Source organism: Phodopus roborovskii, unplaced genomic scaffold (assembly GCF_943737965.1).
Source record: "Phodopus roborovskii unplaced genomic scaffold, PHOROB, whole genome shotgun sequence".
NCBI classification, from domain to species: domain Eukaryota; kingdom Metazoa; phylum Chordata; class Mammalia; order Rodentia; family Cricetidae; genus Phodopus; species Phodopus roborovskii.
In genome coordinates, this window is record NW_026126469.1 from 21304301 (window position 1) to 21326752 (window position 22452).

General features: G+C 44.1%; 1 protein-coding gene across 2 annotated transcripts in view; it reads left to right on the plus strand.

The window, feature by feature from the left end:
* Window positions 1–6858: 6858 nt before the first annotated feature.
* The window catches only part of Ildr1 (immunoglobulin like domain containing receptor 1), a 34831-nt gene continuing 19237 nt past the window's right edge, over window positions 6859–22452 (plus strand). For both annotated transcript variants that reach the window (XM_051191418.1, XM_051191419.1), the window contains exon 1: window positions 6859–7076. In XM_051191418.1, the coding sequence (XP_051047375.1) occupies window positions 7022–7076 (55 nt within the window). In that variant the 5' untranslated portion in view covers window positions 6859–7021. The remainder of the gene's footprint in view (window positions 7077–22452) is intronic.

Sequence of the window (22452 nt, forward strand, 5' to 3'; positions counted from 1 at the left end):
GCGTGTGAGATCTCCCTGTCTTTGTTGCTGTAATTGAGAACTCCACACTCTGTAACTCAGCCTCAGTGTTGCGCAGGTTTCCATTACTGTCATTGAGATAACTCAACCATTTAAAAGGGAAATGCTTATTTTGACTCAGGGTTTTGGAGGCTTCAGTCCATGGCTGGTTGCTCCATCATTTGTGGCTTCTGGTGGCACAGCACATCATGGAAAGAGCACATGGTGGCACAAGCAGCTGAACTTGTGGCAGAAAAGTGAAAGTGAAAACACAGCCAGGGTCCTCCCAGCTAACTCCTTTGGGCACAGCTACTCACTTGGGATTTTATCTGCGTCCTGTACCTTTCTTTGGCGGATATTCCATGCTCCTGGCATTTTCAACTTCCCGCGGTCTCCATTGCATGGAGGCTTCGTTCTCACAGCTTCCTACCATACCCTTTCAGAGGTTTCTTGCAGGGACACTGACCTTATTACACAGTGCTTAGTTCCCACAATTCCCTTCGTGATCTAGGTGGAAGCCATGAGGATACCACAATTCTTGCTTTGTGCATTCTCATAAACCATCATCACATGATTCCAGCTCCAGCAATAGCAGATCTTCTTGGATCATGGCTGTAGTGGCCTGTGAGTATCTGAATAGCTGAACAAGAGAAGAGAATCATGGGATGATAATCTCCTAGGTATTATCATCCAGACATACCTGGTCCCACCCCTTGGGGACCTGGTAGAGTGCCCGCTTGACAAGTAGTACCCTGGCTCTGTAGGCAGGCACAAAAGGTCCCTTTAAAGAGACAGCTCCATCTATGCCATGCCCCCTTAAGAAGCAGGTAGGTCTTTGCCTGCCCCCTCTCTTCCTCCATCCTTCCCTCCTTCCCTCTCTCCCTCCCTTCCCCCCTCCTCTCTCCGTTCCCTTCTCTACTCCCTGAAACTTTCCATGTAAGCTCTGTCCACATGGCAAGGTTTGTCCCTCTCCCACCATGGGGTTCCCATCAAGGTCCCTCTGCACTGTATCATATCACTAGGTATTCCTGGACCAACAGATACCCGAGAGGTGCCATCTTCTAAAGAAAAATTTACACATTTACCTTTGAGTCTGGGATAGTTTGGGCTTTGCAGATCTCTCAAAGCATTCTTCTTACTATCCTGGTAAGCACTGGGTTCCTTCTTTCTAATGAATCCTATTACTCTCTTTAACACCCATGCCCTCCTTGGCCTCAACTTTAAACACACTTCTTTTCTAGAAAAAAAAAATGAGGTTTTCACAACTTTCTGCTCTGCTTTCTGCTTCTGATTCTCGTGCAAATTTGCTAAAAGTGGCCAGTAAAACCCAGGCTATAACCTGTATGCTTCACTGCCTTGAAATGTCCTCTACCAGATTCATTAATTAGTCCATTGCCTTTCATAAGTCTCAGGGCGTGGGCAAGATTGATACAAGTTCTTTTCAAGAATGTGGCACCTGTGGCCTCTGCCCCAGTTCTCAGTGAGTCCTTTAACTTGTCTGAAACCTCATGGAAGTCTTTATTGTCTACCTCCAGTCAGCAATTTGGTCTTCTGTGTTCACACCAGAGTAGCTCTGTAAGCTCTGCCAATAGGATTCTAAGCTTTTTCTTGCCTACTTCTCTAGGTGTTTCCACTTTCTTCTTGAAACTGGTTCCAAAGGTTTCTGGTGGCCAGGAATATTGATAACTACAACTCAGTTCTTGGCACTGGTTTTTCATGTTAGTCAGGTTCCTTCTTCTCTCCCTCCCTCCTTCCTTCCTCTCTCCCGTCCTCCCCCTCCCTCCCTCCCTTTATTCTTTTTCTTTTGTTCTTTTTCCTTCCATCCCTCCCTTCTTCTTTTCCTTCCCCCTTCATTCCACTCTTCATTCTGTGTTAATTGAGATCAATGAACTTAAGAGTGGCTATTAAAAGTTACTTTATAGAAATCAGAAAGGGGCTGGAAAGCACACCTGTGGGAAACACAAACTGGAGAGTTGTCTTCATGAGTACAGAGCCTTCAGTCGTTTTATGGATCCCTCTCAACCTCAAGCTACACTTTCCACCTTCACCAAAGTCAGTTCCACACAGGTAGGAGAGGGCAGGGCAGAATGGCATTTGCAATCTGCTATGCTCATGTTGTTTCTTTTATTTAAGAACTGAACAGATTTCTGCCTCTGCAGGAATGCAGAGAGTCTGGTCTCAGGTGGGCATTTGAGGAACATGTGGTTAGATGCTGCTCTCAGTCCTCCTTGTTTCCTCCTTGCTGCTTTGCGTATGTCCAGGGCCAGATGATGCAGCACGGTTGATAAGCTAGCCTAACTGTGTCAGCCCCTCCCCTCCCCTCCCCTCCCCTCCCCTCCCCTCCCCTCCCCTTCCCTTCCCTCCCTCCCCTCCCCTCCCCTCCCCTCCCCTCCCCTTCCCTTCCATTCCCTCCCCTCCCCTCCCCTTCCCTTCCCTTCCATTCCCTCCCCTCCCCTCCCCTTCCCTTCCCTTCCCTCCCCTCCCCTTCCCCTCCCATCCCCTCCACTTCCCTTCCCTTCCCTCCCCTCCCCTTCCCCTCCCCTCTCCTTCCCCTCCCCTCTCCTTCCCCTCCCTCCCCTCCCCTCCCCACCCTCCCCTTCCCTTCTTCCCTTCTTCCATTTCCCTTCCCTTCCTTTCCCTTTCTCTCCCCTCCCTTCCCCCCCCCACTCTTCCCTTCTTTCTTTTCTGTGACAAATACTTGAGATAAATAATTCAAGAGGGAAGGCTCATTTTGGGATCACAGCTTCAGTTTATGATCTGTGGGCTCCACATTTTGGACTTTTTGTGAAGCAGGCTATCATGGTGGCTGGAGCATGGCAGAGGATGCTGCTTTTCTGGCTGTCATGAAGTAGATAGAGAGAAAGGTTCCAGGGAGAAGACCTACCTTTCCAAACATAGTAATCAGAGACATACTTCTTCCAATAAGCCTTTGAACTCGTCAGTGGATTAGGACATTGATGGAGTTAGCCCCATTACAATCCAGTCATTTTCCACCACCTCCAGAAGCTGGGTACTGAGCCTGCAACACATGTGCTTTTTAGGAGGACACTTGGCATTCTTACCATAATGCTTCTCTTTGGGGTCCCACGTATGTTCTCATATTTTATTCTTAAAACTTGAAATGTTTTATTTAGCCTTTGGATATTAATCAGTTGGGAATCGATTTTTGCTTGCAGTATGAAGAAAAGATACACTTTCTTTTAACACATGAAAAGCTATTTGTCCTAGCATTACTTATTGGACAGTTTATAGTGTTCTGACTGAATTATAATACTGCCTTTGATATACATATATATTAACATATATATATGTGTGTGTTTCTTTTCTGTTGCAATGATAAAATGGCATGACCAAGACAATTTATGGAAGGGAAGGCTATTTAGGTTTATAGTTCCAAAAGAACAAAAGTTTGTCATGGTGGAACTCTTGGCATGGCAGAAAGCAGGCATGATGAACCTCCCCTACCCCAAACTCTCTCCAAACAGTGGCACTCAATAGGGACTAACAGTTAAAATGTCTGAACATCTATCTCAAGTCTGAATCACATGGTTGTATACTTCTGGGATCTTTTACGTCTGCTTATCCAACTGTTCTCATTGGTCAGATTTTCTAGCCTTGATGTCTGGTAGAGAAAAATCTTAAAATGAGGGTTGGCTAGTTAACCACCTCTAATTTCTATTCAGCTTTGGGAACAATTTTTAGAATTCTTAAAATTGTTTTCAGATTTTTACTAGAAAGATATAGAACTTACTAATTTAAATTTAGTGAGAATAACCCTTGTTATCGGGACTTTTTTCTCTTTAAAAAAATTTATTTCCTTAGCTGCTTAAGATTTTAATTAAGATAATGTACATATTTGTTATTGTTTTCTAGTTACCTCTAGATTGTTTTCCTTTGTAATTGTATATTTCAAAACAGTGTCTACAAGTAATACTCTGTTGACATATATAAACTTCAGTCACATTACTATATTGCTCTTGTTCTAGAAATCTCTCTTGTCAGGTTTATAGCAAACATACAGATTAATTTCATTCTTCTATATAGATAATCATGAAACTGCAGTTAATACTTCCATAATTTTCAGGGTTTTTACTATTTCTCATTGTGGTGCTATCCAGTATGATGCTAAATAGGAATGAAAATAATACACACATTTGTTCTAAAATGTCTTCCACTGGATTATATTGTTTTGACTTTGTTACATCCAGTAATTAGGTTCCCAAATCCCTACTGACTCAGACTTTCCTGTTCACATACAAAACTCATACCAACCTCATTCAGACAATTCCACTTAATGAAGGTGTCCAACCCATAGGACTTTCATTTTGATGATCCACTCTGTGTCTGAGTAATTTACATCTTGTTATTCTTTCTGTGGGGATGTAGTCTTTAAATATGCCACTACCTACCCAGAATCAATAGGCAGACACCTATATTCCTTTCTTGGTGTCCATACTGATTGGTCTTATCAATCTACCCTCTATTATCTGCTAAAGTATTCGCTCACCTTCATCTTAAGGAGAAATGATTGGTTTAGCGCCTTGGTGTTTCCTAATTAATGACAGCAACAGTTTCCTGATTAGTCTCCTTCCTTTAGGTGGCAGCTCTCACAGCCTCCCCACTATTCTCATTGCTGCCAAGTTTCTCTTTCTAAACTATGCTCCTGTCCATGCCTCACCCAACTTAAAACACTATGCTCATTGTCTATGATACAAAGCTATGGTTCTTTAGCTATCCAAACAAGGCCCTCCATGCAATGTGACTGGGTTTCTAATGTGGTAGCCTAGCAAAACTGATAAGCTCATAGTTCAGCTCTGTTATTTCCTCATGCCATGAATTCTGTAGATTCTGGTGTCTCTGATCCTGTGACTCTGGCAATGTTTCATTCATTTAATCCCAGTTCAGATGTCACTTCCTCCAGGACCTACACATAGAACTAAGCAAATATTTGTTAAGTACTATCTTTCTGGCAGGTACTGTGCTTGGTCTAGCTATATAAAAATGCAGAAGGCACAGTCTGTCTGCTAGTATTTGATTAACTTCTTTATTTTCTTTAGCTCTAAGCATCTGGCACATGATTTTATTTAAATGCTTCTTTTTTCAAAATGTGGATTGGGAAGTTTTCATTCTTGATAAATAAGTTTAAAAATAAATGTCAGATTACTTTAAATATGGAGATATTTGTACCATGTCCAGGAAATATGTGGTATTCAGAATGATTCATGGACAAAGTTTTCGAAGAAAGATGATTATAAATGATGAGATCACAACTCAGAACTTGGTAGTTAGACCGTGGCTCTATCTACCCCTCCCACTTATTATGTGTCTATTAAAATCCTGTGGGACAAGTATGAAGAAATGGTTGCTTAGATGAAACCTAAAGTAATCTTCCTACCAAAGCAGGGGCTTTGGTACCAAAGCAGGAAGTAGGTGAGAGAAGATGAGATCTCATGTGTTTTAGACGAGGGTTGAAAATTTGCTGAGGACAATGCCAAACCCCAGAAACCATGCAAACCCCTCTGGGTCAGAGTCATCTGACATGACCAGTGTTGGTGGGAATATGTGGAGGTCTCTGGAGAGGATGGACCCCTCACACTGCTGCTTCCCCCTGCTGCCACGATGCTCTCCACCCTGAAAGATCTAAGGGCTCCTGCATACACTTCACCTGCCTTTGGCCACACAATTCCTGGATTTACTTCCCATTTTCAGGAAGTGAAAAAACTACCAGAAAAACATTTACAGTGAAGAGGCCCACTGAGGGGACCAGAGGACTAACCCAGGAGTGTGGGGTGGGGGTTTGACCTAAATTAGGACAAGCATGCTTCTTTGGGTGAGGGTAGACGAAGGACAGACACTACTAGAACCAGTGAACAGAATGCCTGAAAACAAAGCAGGAGAATTGCTTATGAAAAACAATAGTTGCATCTAGTTCAGTGAGCAGTGTGGGAGCCACCTGAACTTTAATGGCACCTTATAATGCTATCCTTGAAGAGGATGGTGGGGGAGAGGGAGGCTGGTCGTGGGAGGGCTGGGAGGAGGAGAATAGTCTTATAGGAGGAAAGCAAACCCAATGAAAATTCCTGATAAGGGAAGCTGTGTAAAATGCTTTGCTATTATTTACATTGCCCAGATTATACGTGACTTTCCAAGTTAACATCCTGGTTGGTTCCAGAAGGTCAGTGTGTGCCTCTCCCATCCCTTCCTTTAGTAGTTCCAAATTCTCAGGTCCCCACTCTAGTAGACATGACAAGGTCAAAGTTCTAAACCCTGATCTTGAGCTGGCTGAGATCTGTGCGTGGTTGCTGAGCAACAAGGAAATATAGGTGGGCAACCTAAGAAAAAATACACCAACATTAACTGCATCGACATACAAAGAGAGAGGGATTTTCTTTTTCCATTATGCTTTTCCTATGAGCACCTGCTAACTTTATGTGTGTGAAAATAAATTTATGGTCTCTGGTTTATGTTCTACTTTTTAGAATCTTTGGTTTGCAAACAAAACAAAACAAAACACAAACAAACCTGAACAGATCTTATGTGTAGACATCAGAAGTCATGCGTGCCTCTGTGTGTGTGTGTGTGTGTGTGTGTGTGTGTGTGTGTGTGTGTGTCTTGGGAGCAAGAAAGGGGAGTTCTAGAGCCAAAGAGGAAGAATTGCAAGGGTTGAGAGTGACTTCGAACTTTGCAAAGAAGGTGACAATTTTCTCTGTGCACAGGCGGGGCCTGTTGGCTAGGTGATCAGTTTCCAGCGGAGATGGATCACCTGGCAGCCTGTGACAGGTAGGGCGGAGGCTTGAGGTCCCCAAGCCTGGGCGGAGCAGGAAATCGCGACCGCCCAGGGCTGGGGCGGAGTCCCGAGAGCCTCAGGTGCGGGTGGGCTGGGCCATACCTGTGGGGACCCAATGGTCCGGCCTTGCTGCAAGACCTGCTGGCTCTTCGGAGATGCGCGTCCCGGCTGGCGGCTGAAGAAAAAAGACGGGGTTGCCCCAGGCCCTTGAGCCTCAGCAGCTAGAGAGGAGCCAGCATGGGCCACGGGCTACAAACACCTTGCCTGCTCCTTTTCACCTGGCTTCCAGCAGGTGAGCCCTGAAAATAAACAATAAAGGGTCCCTTCCTGGGCCGCTCGAGCCAGGAAGCCATTATTGCCTGGCTAGCAAAGCTGGTCACCCGCAGGACGGTGCAAGCCTGGGACCCGCTCTGGTAGCACTTGGCACGGTCAACAAGGAGGTACAGTGGCCGGATCGAGTATCTGCCCGTGGGAACCTGTTGTTTTCCTCCTTTATTAGCTAACCCAGGGCCGTCCGAAACGGATGCAACTGAAAATCAGGAACCTTAGCCTTTGGATTTCCCCTCCAAACCGTGTTAGACACTTGACGGCTAAAAATGAATCGATAAAGGTGAAATCACCATTCTTAAACTTCCTAATACCTCCCTCCTCCCGCCCCCTCCCCCCGAGCCCGCAGCCTCCGTGTCATACTTGCGTTCAGGGTGTAGATGCAGGGACAACCATATTGGCCCAAAGTGCATTCATTATTATTTTTTCTTCTTCTTTTCTGGGCATTAGTGTGTGAAGGAGAGTTGAGCGTAATTTCGAGTTTCTTTTACCTGCCCCCCCACACACACTAGCACCTGCCATTTTCTACTTTTTGTGTTCACTTTTCTCTCATTAGCCCCTCATTTCAGGTGCCTAGTCACCATCCTTTTGGCTTCCACACCAAACCCCTCACTTGGGATTTGTGTGTCTGAAGGTATCTCTTGGAAACAAGGCAGAGGTCCTGTCTGTGAGTGAAGCCTTGTAGGAAAAGAGAAGGCCCTCTCAGCCCAGTTCACCTTAGCGTGTAGCTGTGACTCTGTACACAAGAATTTTAATTTCCTTTGGACGTTCACCCAGTTTTATGTCGGCTTACTTCCCACTTGGTCCCCTTTGGAAATAGCTGTCCTCTTCCCCAGGTTGTCGGTGCAAGTTTGCTCACAGTTTGCTCACTGACCAATCGGCAGCTTGGATAGTTTTGAACAAACAGATGTAATGTGAAGGGGGGAAGAAGAATTTCCTTTCTATGAGCTAATTCGAGAGCTGCTCAGTTGTAACCAAATTTCACCCAAACTACAGTCCAGGAGAACTTAAGCTTAAAGCAGAGAATAAAAGGAGGGAGGGTTGCAAGACAATAGGGAACCGAACCGGGGGTGGGGGGGATGGGGGCGGGGGATGGGGAGGGATCAGCCCTCTGGAGCTCTGGAGGCATGCTGGCGTGCAAAATTTTTGTTCAGGTGTGGTTTTCTAAATTGTCTGACACTAACAGATGCCAATGCACACATGGTAGCGTCTAAGGCCTCACTTGAATTTAGGTGCTCAGATCGCCACCAGAACGGTTAACCAGCTTAGACCTTAAATGCAAATTTGTGAGCATCCTAGACTCATCTCTGGTCTTTTCTCCTGTGTGTCTGTCCAATTTTCTACTCCAAGTCTGTGTTAGCTGGGGACAGGATTCCTCTTTGAGCTGGCTTAGGAAAACAGAGGTCTGCTTCCATCAGCTCCTGCCCATCCTGTTTCCCAACCTGGGACTTCTGACATAACAGTCTTCTGCATAGAATAAGAACACTTGCAGATGGGGAACCCATCAGTGTATACACCTTGGTCCTTAATGCCTTAAACTACCTGCATGTTGTTGTTTTAAACTGTCCAGTTTTTAAATTATAAATGACAATGGAAATTTTCAAATACAGTCGCCAAATCTATCTTAGAGTATACAACTTGCTAACTGTATACAGACTTCAGAAGGCCCCATGTCTGTGAGCCAGTCATAAAATGTTAGTCACTAGGACCCCAAGGCAGGATAATATTACAGGGTGTGGTGCTTGCATCCACCTTCCTTATGTAGAAGTTGGACGCTGTTTTACTAGAGTGTGGAAAGTGAAGACTTCAGTGATCATCTGGACTCACTTTGATTTTATGCATGAGAAACAGAGACCCCAGCACTCTGAGGGGAAATGGCTACTTTCACAGATACTGCCCCTGCATATGTGGAGGGCTTTTGGTATTAGTGCAGTGCTGTTTACCACGGGTTTGTATAAGTGATGTTTGTTGGCTCTGGATGGCGGATGTCTGTATGACTCTGGCAATTTACTGAAGTGTTTAGGGCCTTCAGTAAACAGGGATTATAATACATATTTCATAAGGTTGTTTTAAGGATTAATTAAAATGAAAGTTTTAAGGTACTTTATATATTGCTTGTACAAAGTGAAGGAGGGCTTAATAACTATTAGCCATGCTGATAATGCTAGCTATGATTGATTTGGACCCCAGTAGAACTAAGCTTAAAGAAACTAACTCCTCCCTTCCCTGTGACTGAGAACCTGAAGGTTACTGTAACAAAATAACTGAGGTAGTCAAGTTGAAAAGGGGCTCATTTTGGCTTACAGTCTTGGACTTTTCAGTCCACGGTTCAACGGCTTTATTGCTTTTGGGCCTGTGGCCAGGCAGTGCCTTAATGTGGGAATGTGTGGTGGAAGAAACTTCCTGCCTCAGTGTTGAGGAACACAGGCAGAGAAACAGGACAGAGTCAGGCACCCAATATTGGTGTCCAGGGCACTTTTCCAATAGCCTTCCTCTAGGCTCCACCCATTAAAGGTGCTACCACCAATGAATGAGGCCAAACTGGCATCGGGTCTTTCACCCCTGGGCGTTTGGGAGGCACTCTTAGTCCTAACTATAGCAGAGACTGTCAAGTTACAATTCAGGCTCCGACTCTTAATTGTGGGTGAATTATTTCAGTTCTTTTCATCTAGAAAACAGGCAAGTTAAATCTTTCCCACTACTGCTGCCCACACACCCAACAAGAACATCTCTTTTTAGGTGTTTTACGGTCAAGCACAGTGGCTGTGGCATTGTAGTTACTCAAGCAATTCTGGACATGAGCCCATCTCCCAACTTTTACCTTTTCCCTTATTTTTAAAACAAACATCACTTCAGATAAAACTGTAGAAACATTCCTTGTTTGCAGTGTCTCACAAAACGTGCTTATCAAAAACTTTCCCACAATTTGCAGTCACAGGACACATGTGTGTTACACATGTACGGTAATGTGTGCACATATGTAAGCCATGCAACATAGAGACAAAGGGTTCACGACAGTTGTTGCTGTATCAGAAAAAATAATTAACATGAAATGTTATTGCTATTAAAACTCAGAGATAACAATCCCTACACTCACACTATGAAGTAGGAAAATCTGTTAAGTAAGTTTTTTTGAAGACCCATTCCAACTTGCAGTGCATTTATTGGAAACCCCTGTATCTGAGTGTGCTCTTTTGTGGTCTATAACTTGTTCCATTTTGGCTTGTTAAGAGTCAACTAACTCCCTGATTAGCATCTGACTTTCCACAGTTGAGAAGTATAGGCCAGTGATAGAATTGTAAAGTTCCAGAGGAAGGCGCTGAGGTCAGGGAGTCTTGAGAAGTTCCCACCACCAGGCTCTAAGCTCTGTAAAGATCACTTGCCAGCTGTGTGTTGCTTTGTTATTCTCTGAAGTCTTTCTTTTTTTTAAGGGGGTGGGGGTAAGAGGAATTTTCATCACATGAATGATACCTGAATTCTTGTTTCTTACTGCAAAATATTAAGTTAGGCTAAAATAAGCACTTTAGCACTTGGCATTATTGGATCCTAGCTTTGCTTGTTTTTGTCACTCTTAGAGTTTATTTTTGGAGTGAAAGTTTAGCTTCCCTCTGATTCTAAAAGGTGAGTGGCATGTGTGCTTTTGTAAAAGCTTCTGTCTTGTTGTTGTTTTGAGACTGGGTCTCTCTGTGTAGCCCTGGCTGTCCTGAAACTCTACATGAACCAGGCTGCCCTCAAGTTTACAGAGCTCCACTTGTCTCAGCCTCCAGAGTGTTGAGATTAAAGGCTACCACCACTAGGCCCTACCTGAAGAAAAATTGTATTACTTTACAGAAACTAGCAGTTATCCAGCCATATTCTTACACTTCGGGAAATCCAACAGCTGACACATAAGGGACACAATCCTCAGACAAAGCAGCAGTGATTTCCTCGAGGTGCTGGAGGTGGAGAGGTGGGTCATACTTAGAACTGGTGAAATCTTATAAAATCCTCAATATGGTATATAGTGATGCGGAGCCTCTCAGGGTAAGATGGTTATGTGTGGTGGTTAATTGCCCACTTAGAACCTCTCTGTCCCCTCGAGGGCTCCTGAAATTCCTTACAGAATTCCCATGCCCTGTTACACACAAAAAGAAGCCATTCTACCCCTTCTTCCCTCACCCCACCCCACCCCACCCCTGATGTTAGTACAGATAAGAAACTCTGGGTCCAGGGAAGCCCTGTGTGTTACATTGAGACACGGAAGCTGGCACCTCTGCTCCTTCCCCTTATTTCCAGCAGTGGAGCAGGCTGGTTTGGTTTAGTTGAATCCTGATACACAGAACTAGAGCTGGTGATCAGCCCTCAGTGATGGAATAGATGCCAATCAAACGTCTAGCCCCAAATGCAACTCCATGGTGTGAAATGTTGGGCAATTATTGGTATACCTTCTTCCTGAATTCATTTCAGCAGAAAAGCTTGTTTTGTTTGTGACGTCCCTGGGAGAAATACCATAGTGCTTTTCCAGATTCTCCCATTTCTAATTACCTGTAGATTTTTTTTTTTTTTTCCAGTTTTCAAATGTTGATGGGTAAGGCAGGGTTGAAGGATGATAGTTTTGCTATTTTATTCATTTCCCATTTTTAAGGACCAGGTTATATTGCTTAGTTAATTCCAGGCTTGGCTTGTTTTTTTGATTCTAGGTGCCAACACCTGCACTAGCCCCTGTTAGCAGACCATCTCCTTGCCTCTAGGCCTCTGACTCTTTATATCAGCATCCTCCGCCCACAGAATGACAGGCTAGGTTAATCTTCTTCACCTCCTCCACTTTTACTCTCCATTCAAGAAGCTTCCTGGAATTCAAGGACCTCTATTGTCAGGGATCTCCAACCGGCAGCTTTGACTCTCCACTGATAACAGTATGGCTTAACATACCCCATTGTAGGCCATTCTTTTCTTTTGTATGACCATATCACTGATGGTTAACTCTGACTTTATCTTATGAACTGTATAAAATTAAAAAATTAATTATAAACTTAAAATTTATTCTGAGTAATTTTGCCTATATTGAGTGTTCTTTTTTTTTTTTTTTTTTTTTTTTCAGCACGCACATAACACATCATTTTACATAAGGTGCCTGTACCCACAAACAAAAGCAGTCATGGGCCTGGCCCCCAAGATTCTTGTGTTCTAAAGAAAAGACACACCCCTGCCGAGGCAGAGCTGTGACTAAGACTATAAAGCCAGGGTAAGGCATCAGGAGAGCACATAATGGCTGAACTCCCTCCAAGCGGGAGGCACTCTCCGAAGACATGTGTGAGTTGAGGAATGATTATCTGAAACCAAAGGAATGGCCTATGCTGGATCACAAGATAGGAGCTCAGGGGAGGGCAGGCAAAAAAATGTCAGTGAGGCAAAATGGAGAAAACAACAGTGTGTGATGAGGACAGAGAAGAGTGGAGGGTCTGACATGAATGGTTTCATGGGTGTGGTGGGAAAGTGTGTGTGTGTGTGTGTGTGTGTAAAAAACAATGAAAAACTGCCGGAGGAGCGAACTTAAGGAGTCTGAGTTGGGAGATGAACAGCACTGTGGGATCCATACATTGGTAAATCACAGAGACTTACTGTAACAGCTAAGTTAAGGCAATGTTTGTACTGAGAGTGTTGTGAAGATGACTAGAGATCCCAGGAGTAGTTAAGAGAAAAGTAAACCCAATGTGGCAAGGTTGTCTATAAATAAGAAGGTAGAAAGAGACAACGGGGTGGCTCCTGAGTTTTGGTCTTGCTCATCTGCTAAAATGGGAACATGAAAGAGGCCTAAGTTTGTACAGAAGGGAGTTGTTAGGAGCTGGGCTTGATTTAGAGTTTGAAACACCAAAGAGTCACCAGGAGCATGCTGGGCCCACGTTTCTGCCAGCCCCTTGGTGTACGGTGGTAGAAGTTGTCTTTTCTGAGAACCCTGCCAGACTTGCTCATGACAGATTATTTTGTCTCTGTGTTTTATTGTCTATTATTGAGTTCCCCCAAGAGGATGAGTTCCAAGAGGACAGACCCTGTCTTCTGGAACTGTATCTAGCTCAGAGTATGCACTCAAAAACAAATGTATGTGTGCATTTTGGTGGGACCCAAATTTGCATATGCTCTGAGATTAGCATGTGGGGTCATGAATCACCAAGCAGGGCAAAAGACTTTGGGAAACCCCTGCTTGCCCCTCAAACAAGTCTTGTCCTTTCTTACTAGTAACCAAAGGAATGTCAAGTTCAAATTACCTGAGTGGGTACCTGTAAAAATTTTTTCCACCACCTAATAGTTTTTCACTCCCCCCTCCTTTTTTTTTTTTTTTTTTTTTTTTTTTTAGATTTCAAGTTTCCCCTTTTGGAAAGATTGTGGTAAAGCATAGTAATGCCATTTACTGTTTATGGGAATATAAAGTTAATTTCTGAAATACCTATTAAAACAGAAAAAGGCTTATTCCCTTTGACTGGGCAAACACTATAGAATAAAAATGTGCAGATAAACAGATAATCACATTAAAATATCCATTTCATCAATTCATACCATCATTGTTTCTGGCAGTAAAAAAATCAAAAGCAACCTAAACTCCCATTTTTATGAAAATTTGTAATAAGTTATATACAACAGAGTGATTTTCATGTAGTTACTGGAAACAAATAGATCGTAGATACTTTTATAGAATATGTCAGTCATTTGAAATTAAAATGAAGTTGCTAACCAGTGTAAATATAGTTCATTTCAGGAAGTGATGGAAAGATATGGAAGGGTGTATACCAGACAATCAACAGTGACAACTCCATGGGGTGAAATTAATGACAAGTCAGAAGGGACTTTTTTTTTTTTTTTTTTGCTTTTACTCATTGTGTTGATGGTACTTCTTGTTTATGTCATATTAATAAACAAAAAAGGAAAAGATTTTCTATGCACAATGTTTAGAATAAATTTGTGAATGTCTTAAAATTAGAGAATTTTTTTTTAATTTTTACTTTTATTTGTGTGTCTGTATGTGTATATTCCTATGTGTCTGGGTACCAGTGGAGGTCAGAAGATAGTATCACATTCCCCTGAATCTAGAGTTACAGGTGTTATGAGTCACCTAAAGTGGATGCTGGGAACTAAACTCCAGGTTTCCGGGCAAGCAGCAAGTTCTCTTCCCCACCGAGCTACATCTTTAGCCCAGAACATTCCTTAATGGTTAAATTTCAACCTTTTTTTGGAAACGTATCTGGAAAATGGGATGGTGTGATAAGAACAGGGCAGAGCTTGAGATTTTAGGAGATTTCATTTTAAATGTACCATTGTGGTTTAATGGCTGTGTGCCAGTTTAGGTCATCCCTTTGAGGGTTGTCTCCAATGATAAACTTGAGAAAAATAAATAAAAAAGGACTTTTATTTTTTCTTCAAAGGTAGGATGAGATAATGTGTGATTGGATAGTCAGTACCGCATTTGACAATGTAGGGATGCTCATGCTCTTTCAGTATCGTAGAAACCAGGTGCTTAGCTCCCCTCTCGAAGCCCAGCTCTGCATGTCTGGGCATAATTTCTGTCCCACCCACTTTCTGCTCATCCACACTTCTCTCCCAGTGCTCTCTGTTCTTTCTTGTACATTGCTCCTTGTTGGTCCTTTTAACTTCTCTCCTATTTGCTCTGTTATCTAAGGGAATGTAGCAAGTATCAATGGTAAATACACTCAAGGAGATAGCTTGTTCGCACATAAACTCTGAAACTCTGATAGGATTGAATCTGTGTGCTTTTTGTTAACCTTCTGAGTGGAGCTGAAGTGCCTGATTTACAAACCCTCAACAGACCCAATTTCCATCAGTAGGGGACCATATGTCCCATATGCGCCAGCTGGGCTCTATGTCCCAGTCTACCAACTTGTGTGGGTTAACTTTGAGTTGCTGTAACAAGAGAATGTCATCTTAGGAAGGGGAAGGTTTGTCTTGGCTCACAGTATTGGAAGTTTCAGCTCACGCTTGCTTTGGGGCCTGTGGTGAGTCTGTGGTGGGGCCCAGTAACTCACCTCATGGCAGTTGGGTGATTCAGAAGAGAAGAAGGCCAGCACTCCAAGTCAGTCCTCTTTGAGAACATTGCACAACAGTAGAAAATTGTATTTAGTTTCCACTCTCAGAGTTTTCACCATCTTGGGACCCAGTCTTTAACCCATGGGTCCTTTGGGGCATCCCAAGTACAAACTATAGCTTATGTCCCTCAAGCAGAACTATACAGGGCAGAGGGGGAAATACCATCTAGCTCTCTTCCCTGTGCTCCCCCCCCCAAAGTCGATTCAAAGAAAAAAAAATGTCACCTACATTTCTATTCTGTATGGATGGCATCATCTAGAAACTGTAATGTCTTTTCCCATCTGATACTACACTAAAGTAAGAAGTGTACTAGGTTTTACATGCACTTGGGAATCTATGGCATTTGTCTGGTGAGACACTGTGCCTTCATGGTCTGCTTTCCTTCTATTTTACTGGAGGGTGCCAATCCTCACTTGGCACAGCAAAAATGCTCATGGAAAGTACCTGGTGTCAGGAAACAAAGAATCCCCTCCTCTTCCCTCCTTCCCATTCGTTCTCAGAGCTCATCTGAAGTTTCCACTCTGCCCTTAAATGACAAGTCTATGCTCCCTTCCTCTTTCACAGAAGAGGCAAACTATGAATGGGTTTACTGGGCTTTGGAGCTGGAAATCACTCAGTCTACTAGCTGCTTTTGCAAAGCAGAGGCTATCATGATAGCTTACATTTGTGTAATTTCAAGTCTTCTAAGGCAATTTTCTTTAACATTCTGGCCTTAGTTGATCCTAACCTCTTAATTTAGATGAAACAAATGCAAAGGATACAGTGATATAGACAATGCTATGGGTTGCCTGCTATGTGTCAGACTCCTTGCTTATTGGGGACATTTACCATTCTCTCTACTATGAGACAGACATTGCCATTGTCTGATTTCTCCCAGTTCAGAAATAACTCACCAGATCTTTAGGATGGGGCGAGGGTACTAGGTTTAGAATGTAGGCAACCAGGCCCTGGACTTTAAAGTTTTCAAGAGAAAATGATAGAGACAACTAGGGCATTAGGTGACAGTCAGACCGCATGTGAGAAGAGTCACAAGATGGAAGGAAGTCAAGAATTTAAAAACTTTTAGTGCTAAAGTTTGAAAAAACAAACATGTACCCAGATCACCCATAATTGGGGCATTTCTCATTTAAATTTGAACTTTTTCTGCCTGGATGCTGCTGGCTCTTCAGGTCTCTTCCTAAAAACCTATGAGCAGACGTCCAATGTGGTGTATTGTGTAGAGTAAACCTTATGTGTTGATTACCGTGGATGTCCAGTGTGGTTTGTTGTACAGAGTAAAGGTTAGAGGCTAAAGAAAAAGGAAGATGGGAAATTCTTGCATTTGTGATGGACTAATTGCTACTTCCTTTTTCTCCCGCAACCTGAAAAATCCTGCTGCTTCTGTGTGTGGGTCCAGTGCCAGAAGTCCATTTGTTTAAGAAACATTGTAGATTTGAGTTCGATTCCAACTCTAACTTAGATTTGTGCTTCGTGCATAGATCTTGGTTTATACCCACTGAGCTTTTGTCTGCATGACTGAACGGAGCTTATCCCTCTGTCATGGAGGGGATGACAGGAACAAAAACCGACCAACCATCCATCCATCCATCCACCTACCCACCCACCCCCCATCACTCGATGCATAGTAGATTCTGAGGACCAGCAGCAAGCACACAAAGGTACAGAAGTGTTCAGGTACCTCCTCTCCCTGTACTTCCCCACCAACCCTGGGGTGTGTGTGGCAGAGCAGAGGTAAAGGTGTGTGGCCCATACAGGGTGCTGTGGGGTTGGTAGATCTCAGGAGGAAGCACAAATGGGGTAAACACTCAGAATCCACAAAGACCTGCTGTGTTTTAAGCCTTGAGATTCACATTAGGGATGAAATGACAGAGGCCGAGTCCCCAGATAGCAAAGCCAGCCCTGACGTTGGTAAAGGTGACTTGGTCACTCCAGCTACGCCTTACCCATAATGAGGGCATTCTGTAAGAGGAGCTAGGTGTGCATTTGGTAATCAAGGCCATCACTCCAGATTCCATTCTTTTCCCTCTGAGGGGTTGGAGTCGGTAGGCTTCAAAGCTCCCAGAGAACCAAATTCCCTTTCCTGACCCCCCAGCAAACACATTCTCCCCTCCCAGATGCTCCATCTTTGCACAAGAGCTGACTGGGATTTGAGTAAGCTGCTCATACCGAATTATCCTTCAGCCAAATAGGGAACACATGGGTTAGAGATTGCCCCGCCTCTTCCCCTAACTAGAGGAGAAGCACAGGGAAGAATCTTGACCCTGAGCACCTTAGGGTGACTGCAGACAAGCCCCGTGTCCACATGCATGTAAAGCCATGCAGCTTGTCTCCTAGGACCTTGTTTATTGTTTAACAGAAAATATCTGAAGGTGCCTTGTGAAGCGGAGGTTTTGTTTTTCTATGTATTCCAGTCAGTGTGTGTGTGGTGGTTGGTATTATGGGGGTGTCTTTGAAGGTGCTGCCAGAGGGGTTTAGTTGAGGAGAGAAGACCCACCCTGAATGTGTGTGGTGCCTTCTCCTGGGCTGCTGTTCCAGGCAGAACAAAAGTGAAAGTGATTTGAACATTGGCACCTGCCTTTCTCTGGTGCCTGGTCTTGCAGAGATGTGAGGGACACCACCCGCATGCTCCCACCACCATAGACACTGTCCCCTGCCATGAGGGACAGTGCCCCTCACACCGTGAGCCCGAATAAAATCTCCCTGAAGGTGCATTTGTCAGGTATTTGGTCTCAGCAGTGAGAAAACAGGAATTGATTAAGAACATAAGCCATCATTGGCAAGGGCACTTCATTCATTGTCAGCATCTTCTCTTTTAGCTGTGTTAGAGCCGTGGCGAAGAAAAGCTGAGATGACAATTTGGGTCTTTTGGAGGGGGAGGCAAAAACATAAAAATTTGTTACTTTTGTTTTTGCTGTGCCTAAATATCTGATAAGAAGATATTTAGGGGAAATTGGCTCATGGCTTAAGGACGATTGAGTGCATCAGGTTAGGGGAGGCAAGGTAGCATAGGTGTGAGGCAGCTGGTCACAACGTGTTCCCAGCCAAGAAGCAGAGAGTAGGAAGGCAGTAGGCTGGGCTACACAACTGCAAGGCCCCCCACGAGGGACCCACTTCCTCTAGCAAGGTTCCACCTCCTAAGGGTTTCATAATGTTCCAGAACAGCACTGTTCCCTGCAGACCAAGTGTACAAATACATGTGTCTGTGAGAGGCAGTTCACATTCAAAGCGCAATGGTGAGGAAGGAGGGGCAGGTATCGCTTCATGTAAATGTAAGAACAGCAATGTGTTGTCTTCCACCTAAGGTTTGGGGTCTGCCCCGCCGTGGCAGTTCCATTCTGCTTGGTCTGAGTTCTCAGAATTCTGCAGCCGGTAAAGACAGAGGCTCATTCCCACCAAACTCTTGAAGGTTTATTCTGAAAATGTCCCTTTTCCATTCACAGTTGACTGACACACCTCAGCACACCCCGCCCCTTCCCCTACTGCTCCTTTTCTGGGGTGCCGTCAGTGATCATCTGCGAACTAGACAACGGATATGTCTCGACTCCACTCCATACTCCCATCACCCATTTACCCCTGCCCCTGCCTAGGCACCTTCCTCCCTTGCCTGCAGCCAGATTGGTTACCCCCAGGCTCCCTAAACTACACGCCTTCCTGCTGCGAAGCTTGGCTCCTTCTTTTTCTTCCTTCCTGAAGCATCTGCCTCCCCAGCCTCTCCCTGCTTCTGATGTGTGGTCTGAAACCTACCTGAGCCCTTAGGTTTGGGCTTACATGTCTTGTCCTGCACAGTCTCCATACACAGCTTTCATTGCTGAAGACCTTCTGTCTGTCACAGCCCAGTCCTGGAGACTGGCCACCACCACATCATTTCTGACCGCCAGAACCTGCCCTTAGCAGCATTCTGCTGCCTCTTCAGAGATTCGAGAAAAGTGGCCATCATGAGCTAGTCTGAGGGCTCTTAGGAGACCTGTGCTCAAAGATAGAGTGCTCAACCTGGAATCATATGACTCTAGCTTTCAACATAGCCCATCTATGAGGGGGGGTCTTACTTTGCCTGGGCTAGGGGTGATTTGCTCACCTGAAAGACCACTGTTAGATCTAGTGCTCAACCTTTGTGTCTTTTGCCTCTTCTTTATAAACTACAGTTTCTAAGTGGACATTGTACCTGCTGCTCGCACCCAGGAAGCTGCGTCTTGGAAACCTGTACATCATTTTGTTACTGTGATATGCCAGTTTTCTAAAATGTGACTATACACATAACACTGGCAATGTGTAAGATCTATTACATAGCACAAAGCAGGGTACAATGTAGAACTGAGTAACACAGTGATGGACATAAAGGAAAAAAAAAAAATGCCCATCTAGGGGCCAGAGGGGATGGCTCAGTGGGCATAGGCTGGTAGGTTGACAGTGTTGATGACCTGAATTTGATCTTTGGGACCCACATAAAGGTGGAAGAAGAAAACTGAGTCCAATTCCACAGAGTATTAATCTGATCCCCACACACTTGCCTCCCACAGTAGTAGTAGTAGTAATAATAATAATAATAATAATAATAATAATACAATAATGATGGTAAGACATAGGTTCAGTTAGGTGCCTCTAAAGCAGTGGTTCTCAACCTGTGGGTCGTGGCCCCTGTGGGAGGTGATTGCATATCACCACCTCCTGCATATCAGGTATTTACATTATGCTTCATAACAGTAGCAAAATTACAGTTATGAAGTATGAGCAAATAATTTTACAGTAGGAGGGGTCACCAAACATGAGGAACTGTATTAAAGGGCTGAAGCATTAGGAAGGTTGAGAACCACTGCTCTAAAGGGATGGCTCAGTCAAAAAGGAGGGTAGTTCCACTGGAGAGCTCTGCTAGAGAGCACGAGGTGAGCATAAGCAGGGGTAAGGAGCTGACTCCCTGATTGCCCTTTTGCAGGTTGAGTATCTCTTATCCAAAGTGCTTGGTACTGGAAGTGTTCCAAACTGAGGTTTTTTTTTTTTTTTTTTTTGTTAGTACATTTTTTTTTTTTAATTTAAATTAGAAACAATCTTGTTTTACATGTCAATCCCAGTTCCCTCTCCCTCTCCTCTTTCCCTGCCCCCCTCCGGCCCCCTATTTCATCCTCTTTTGCTCCTCAGGGAGGATGAGGCCTTCCATTGGGGAGCTTTAAAGTCTATCGCATCATTTGGAGCAGGGCCTAGGCCCTCCCCCATGTGTCTAGGTATCCCTCTATGTGGGATGGGCTCCCAAAGGTCTTTTTGTACACTAGGGATAAATACTGATCCACTACCAGAGGTCCCATAGACTGCCCTGTCCTCCTAACTGACACCCGTGTTCAGGGAGTCTGATTTCCCATCTATCAGACTGGGGTTCATGAGCTCCCCTTGTTCAGGTCAGCAGTTTCTGTGGGTTTCTCCAGCCTGGTCTTCACCCCTTTGCTTATCACTTCTCCCTCTCTGCAACTGGATTCCAGAAGTTCTGCTCAGTGTTTAGCTGTGGGTGTCTGTTTCTGCTTCCATCAGGTACTGGATGAAGGCAGTTGGCATATAAGGTAGTCATCAACCAGATTGAGGTTTTTAAGTTTATTGATTGAGTATGCTTAATATGAAAATATGATTCTGAGATGATCTAAAAATCAGACATGTTTTGAGTATCTTGTTGGTACTCAGAAAGTTTTGGGGGTGCTGAGGAGATAGCTTAGTGGGTAAGAGAGCTTATTGTATAAGCATGAGTGAAATGGAAAAAAATTAATAAAAATCTAAAAACTTAGACTCCAAAGCCCATATAGGAAAAAGAGAACTTTCAAGTTCTGGCCCAGGAGATATTATTTCCCCTACAATACAGTTATTGTTTCATCCTATGTAACCATGGAAGCTTTATAATCTCAAGACTTTCAGTCTTTTGAACTTTCCCTTAACCATACCCCCCCCCCCAGCTGTAAGCCATATTCCGTTTGCCCCTGAGCCAGTGGAATCCAGGGTACAGCCTACCAACTACCTTGTAGTTGGTGGTGGCTTTTGGGGGTTCTGAGAACTGGGCACAACATGAAGACCTAAGTTCACATCCCCAGCATGATTGTAAAAACTGGACCATGCACTTATAATTTTAGCACATGGGAGGGCAGAGACATGTACTGGGGTTTATTGAGTGCCAGAAAATGGAGATTTCCAGGGACAGCATGTAGCTGGTTTCTCTCCTGCCCACTAGTTCCTGAATAACCACTCTGAATCTTACTATTAATTATAATTGTTTGGCCAATGGCTCAGGCATATTACTTACTAGCTCTCACAATTAAATTAACCCATTTCTACTAATCTGTGTATCGCCACATGACTGTAGTTCATCAGTAATGCTCTGGCATCTTACTCCTCTGGCAGCTACAAAGCATCTCTCTGACTCCGCCTTCTTTCTCTCTGTATCTCTGCTTGGATTTCCTGTCTAGCTATATTCTGCCTGGCTAATGGCCAAATCAGCTTCTTTATTAACCAATGGTAATAAAACATAGTCAAAGCATACAGAGGTTGCATCCCACATCACGGTAAGAGATTCTATCTCAAGGAAATGAGGTGAAGAGCAATAGACAAGACATCACTCCTCTGGCCTTGTCATGGAGCCCACAGATATGTACACTACACACACTGCAAAGAAGAATAGCGAACTTAGGATTTCAAAACATGTCAGGTTTCAGTTTTCAGATGAAGGATGTCCAACCTGCAGTGCTATCCTTATCCTCACTCAATAGCTGAGGCTAGAGAAGCAAGGAGTTCTTCTATTGTCCAAGTGCATAACAAAGTATGATTCATGTCAGAATCCAAAGCCTGGAGAGTTAGCCTTTAACATGTAGTCTCTTCCAACTGTTCTCCAAGTTCTCTCAGCTCCAGTTTCTCCTGGACATTGTATTTCTTATCTTCTCCTGGAAATCTGTTAGAAATGGAAGTTATCCAAATCCTGCCAAACCAGAAACTCCTGGTATAGGGCCAAAAAGCTTGGACTGTCATGGTCCTCATTAGTGACATAAACTCAACCTTGAGTACCATTGCTCTACACTAGCCCCCGACCCTCCTGAAGAAGATGCCCTTGTAATGCAACCCAGAACCCAAGGGAACATCCCAAGATGCTGGCTGTGGATAGATCTCTAACCATGCCACCATCCATCCTGAGCTTCTGTGCTGCCTAGCTCCTCATCAAGAAGGAAGAGAGAGAGAGAGGGGGGGGAGGGAGGGAGGGACAGAGCGAGGGAGGGAGGGAGGGAGAAGGAGAAAGAGAAAGA